The 4,866-nt window shown below is 38.7% G+C and overlaps 1 protein-coding gene across 1 annotated transcript in view; it reads right to left on the bottom strand.

Moving 5' to 3' along the window:
• Positions 1–901: 901 nt before the first annotated feature.
• The window catches only part of Gipc2 (GIPC PDZ domain containing family, member 2), a 76,292-nt gene continuing 72,327 nt past the window's right edge, over positions 902–4,866 (bottom strand). The window contains exon 6 of the mRNA XM_013018249.1: positions 902–1,525. Coding sequence (XP_012873703.1) covers positions 1,371–1,525 — 155 coding nt within the window. The 3' untranslated portion in view covers positions 902–1,370. The remainder of the gene's footprint in view (positions 1,526–4,866) is intronic.

Genomic DNA, 4,866 nt, shown 5'->3' with positions numbered 1-4,866 from the left:
TTAGGATTTCAGAAGACTATGGCAGCTCAAAATATTTTCCATCTAAGGTGGCTCAGACACAGCCTGCTCTGCCCAACTAAATAATCCACTGATCCACGTTGAAACCATTCATTTCCATGTCTCTACCATCAGCAAAAGGTGAAGCCTGAGTGATCAGACTTACCTCTCCTTTATTTTCTCCAATTATGGTTTAGAGGGTGTGTGTTAGAACTTTAAAATATCAACTAAAAGCGTTTTGTTCAATTTTGCCTTCCTCTTTCGTTTCCACTGATAGAAATAGATTCTCTAAAGTTTAGCTGGCTAGAAAAGATTATTTAATTCTTTCCCCTCAAAAAAAAAGGATTAAGGGGAAACCTATTCAAGAATAATACTCACAAGACAATATGTTGGAAATGATCTGTACAAGTTGTGGGGGGGGGTTAGGAAGGGAGGGAAAAAAGGAGAAAAATGAGGGAAGCAGTGGCAAGTTAGACAAGAAATGTAATCACTACCTTACTTATGTAACTGTAACCCCTCTGTATACCACCCTGACAATAAACTTTTAAAAATAAATAAATAAGTTTTCCAACATAGTTATTTTCTGAGTAAATATCTGTCCAACAGAAAATGCTACAATGAATATTAAACCCACCTTGGAGGACTTATAAAGGGTAACATTAAAGGAGCTATGGGTGGAAAAAATAATAATAATGGGTGAAAAATAAATAATAATTTCTAAGAACTGAAAAAAAATCAAACACAATTGGTTGTACCATACTTGCCTGCTCTCATCTCACTCTTCTTCTAAATGTATACACACACACACACACACACACACCATGCACAAAGATTTCAATGGAGTTTTAAATCACAAAGAAAAAAACAAAACTCAATCCCCCTAAGTCATAGAAAACAACAGGACCAAAAGAATCTTCTTCCTTTACTTAATGGATTAAAAACAACAATAACAACAATATTTGTAGGCCTATCATAGGCATAATTCACATTGCATTTTCTCAAACATATCTTAAAAACACACAAATCCTAATTTTCGTTACACTAATAATTTTTGGGGGGAAGGACATGGAAGCTACTGCAATCAACTATTTAATGTGACTAGGCATGAGTGTTTATGGGAAGCAAATCAATCTTGTGGAATTGCTCCTTAAATTTTACCTTTAAAAAAACTTTGAATTAATAGTAAAGTTGATTATATTTTAGGGGATTTATTATCACCATAGTACATCAACAACTGCTCTTTAAAAATACCCAGAAATCAAATTATATTTCTAAGATTGTCTCCCATACACATAAAACTACACCAAAGTTCATATAGATGCTTAAAAGAGTTGTTGTGGAAGTTTCTTTTTGAAGAACAATGGTTCCTTTCTTCAGAGATGGTCATCCCTTTTTCCATCACCAATGGCTTCCCAAACATCAAAGACAAATTCATCAGGGAATGCAAAGTCTCCTAGAGTCTCATCAACTGCCACCGCAAATTCATCTGGATTACTTTTGTCCTTTCCAGCTTCAAACATTGTAGTAGCTGTCAAAGATAATGGTTGAAACATAACAATAAATGTGATAGCATCAGAGAACTGAGAAAATGGCACCAACAAATTATTTTCCAAAACTAACAGGTCTACCTATATTTCTAGGGCAAAATCCACTTTCACTTATCAACGTAAGACATGTTCAACCATCTGCCCAGAGCATCCGATTTGTAGCTGTCACCACTGCCCTTCCCCAATCTTGGAGCCCATCAGCTGAGAATCTCCAGCGTGGTATGAGTAACCTCCCCTGAAAAGAAGAACACACCACTTCATAATCTCCTCCCTCCCCCACCCTTCTGTCTCCTCCTCACTCCACCAGTCCAGGACTCTCAGTTACAACAGGATCTAATCTTCCCTTCCCCAAAGGAAAAAGCAAAAGCATTACAGCTTGTGACACAGCAATTCCAGATCTACAAGTTGATAGAAAGATATCTCTCCACCCAGTGAAACAAGTTATCTCTTCTGAGCCCCTCTCCAGTTTGGCATAGTCAGTGAAGATGGTGCTGTTGATCTGTCTTTCCAATAAGTTTTCTGAGCCTGCTCATCTACATCAGGGGACCAGAATCTTTAGAAGTACCTATCTCTTTGGTACTTGCCTCAGAACTAGACGCCTATGGAGACCTCCTATGCTGTTGTTTGGGGTTGGTGTGTGTGCTGTTGTTTTATTTTTTTCTTACCTCCCTATAAGCACTAAAAAATCTAAAAGAGACAGTACAATGATAATTTAGGACCTGGGTGAAGAACCTTCCAGAAAGAAAGGGAAATAACAAAGCCCAATACTAAAACTCTAACCTATTCTTGCCTCCAAGGTCAAAGATGTAGTAGTCAAATGAGCCAAGGGTCCAGATGAAAAGAGCAGCAGAAAAGAGCCATTCCTTTTTCCAGTGGTTCAATACCAACACAAAGTAGGCTGGGAGGAAAGATGGAGAGGAGGCTCACAGAAAGGCACCCAGTCTGTGCAGAGGTGGGGCCTGGGTGGGTCATGTGTTTCAGGGATCCATGCTCTGGTGAGGTTGATGGTAGCCTGATGTGGGAGAGAGAACAAGAGAGTGAAGAGAAGAGGCAAGGAATAAAGAGAGCAGCTACATCCAGGGGTGTGGACTCCAGAAGCACACCTCTCCATCACAGTCAGAGAAGGACAATAGGGAGAGAGAGAGAACAAGAAAGAATCTTGGAATCAGGATGATTGATAACCCACAGAAATGCAGACTGAGTTTCCTTTATCCAAAATGTTTGGGACCAAAAATATTTCAGATTTCAGATTGCTCTTCAGATTTTGGAATATCTGTTATAAACAAGATAAAATTACTTTGTGATTGGAACCCACGACTAAGCACACAATTTATTAATGTTTCACAGCCACTTCATACACATAGCCTGAAGGCAATTAATCTGGCATTTTAGTATACCTGTATTTTGATTATGCTCCATTCTGTGAGACCAGGTATGGAATTTCCCACTTGTGGAGTCATCTGAGCCCTCAAGAAGTTTCAGATTTTGTAGTATTTAAGACTTTGGGATTTCAGATGAGGGATAGTCAACGTGTGTGTGTGTGTGTGTGTGTGTGTGTGAATTAAGTGATGTAAATGCATATTCTCTCTTCTCTCTCTTTTTCTCTCCCTTCCTCCCTCCCTCCCCTGCCTTTTTCCTCTCTTTCCTGAGTCCTGGAATGCTTGATACCCCAATACCAATAAACAGACAAAGCACTCAGATCTTAGTTCCTATACATCATTTTGCACTAAAACAAATTGATATTCCTCAGAGACATAGCTGATTCCAGGCTGGAGCAGGCAAGATGAAACAGGAACCAAGAGCATTTCATTCCACAAAGTTAAAAAAAAAAGTATGACAATAACAAACAAGTCAGAGTAAAAGAGCTGTCACTGACCAAACCAAGGATAAAGTGAGCAGAAAAATAAGTAGTGATAAAACTACACCAATGGAGTTCTAGTTTTAACAGGAGAAACATGTATCCATTATAAAAATAATTGTCAAATATTTGAAAAGGAGGAAAGAAGGGAGGGAGGGATGGAACTGATTCATGAGGAATGGCAGTTTGAATAATTTCAAAATATCTCCTCACCTAAAGTCATCAAAGGGACCATTAGTCGGAAAACCAGTTAAAAGCCTGCTCCCCTAACAAGATGTGATAGAAAGAATACAGCGTTGAAATTCATATTCCTCGTGAATTCGCTGTTTTTGAGCCTCTCAACAGCCATTTCACACCTTTACCTTTCAAGGTGTCTTGTGGTGTAACCAGAACTTAAAGGAAAACAGGAAATCAGGGAATCTGGGACCAGGCATAGTTGAATATACCTATAATCGCAGTACTTAGAAGGCTGAGAAAGAGAACTTTTAAGTTCAAGGAAGGCCAGCCTTGAGCAAATTTGAGGTCAACCTGGGCACCACAGACAGAATTCTACACAGTCTAAGTACACAGTGACTTCTACAAGTCAGATGAGAAGAAAAAGTATTATATACTGGACATTACATTCAGTTTCAAAAGAGACTTTTTATATCCATGATTCTTCATTTTTCTACTACAAAAAAATAATGGTACCTCTGTTCACCATACTTTACATTCACGCTACCATTGAACTCAGGCTAATTTGGAATCAGAGGTTGCTTCAAGCAGGACTCAAATATGTCTTGTTTTGTTGCTTGAAGTAATGCCAGAGATTGCATGAATAGCACTTTGCATTATACAAAGTCTAAATGCTGATTTGAGGTTTTATTTTGTTTTTTGTTTTGTTTGCTGGGCTTGGTGCTTGAACTCAGGGGCTAGGCACTGTACCTGAGTCTCTTTGTGCTCAAGGTTAGCGCTCTACCACTGGAGCCACAGAATTTTTTCTGAGTACTGGAAAAAAAGAGTCTCACAGACTTTCCTGTCCCGGTTGGCTTCAAACTGTGATCCTGACCTTAGCCTCCTGAGTAGCTAGGATTACAGGTATAAGCCACTGGTGCCCATCAAAATGTTGATTTTTTTTTTGAGGTAGCTTTTTCTCTCAATAAATCATGATCTTAATTGTGTTGGATATACCACCATATACCTCAATTTGCCATAAATCTTTTTAAAACCAGCAATTTTCTATATAAACTCTTAAGAATGCAATGTATACTTGCATGTTATGAATCTTTTCTAAATCTTTAAATTATAAATATAATTTTTAAGCATCATCACAGGAAAGATGAATAGAAAAGTTTTACCCTTTTTTTTATTTTTTTCTTGGGGGGGGGTCCAGTCATGGGGCCTGAACTCTGGGCCTGGGCGCTGTCCCTCAGCTCTTCAGCTCAAGGCTAGTGCTCTACCACTTGAGCCACAGCGCCACTTCCA

Source organism: Dipodomys ordii, unplaced genomic scaffold (assembly GCF_000151885.1).
Source record: "Dipodomys ordii isolate 6190 unplaced genomic scaffold, Dord_2.0 Scaffold39, whole genome shotgun sequence".
In the NCBI taxonomy this organism is placed as follows: domain Eukaryota; kingdom Metazoa; phylum Chordata; class Mammalia; order Rodentia; family Heteromyidae; genus Dipodomys; species Dipodomys ordii.
Note: the sequence above shows the minus strand (reverse complement) of the source record. Positions and strands in the feature narration are given on the sequence as shown.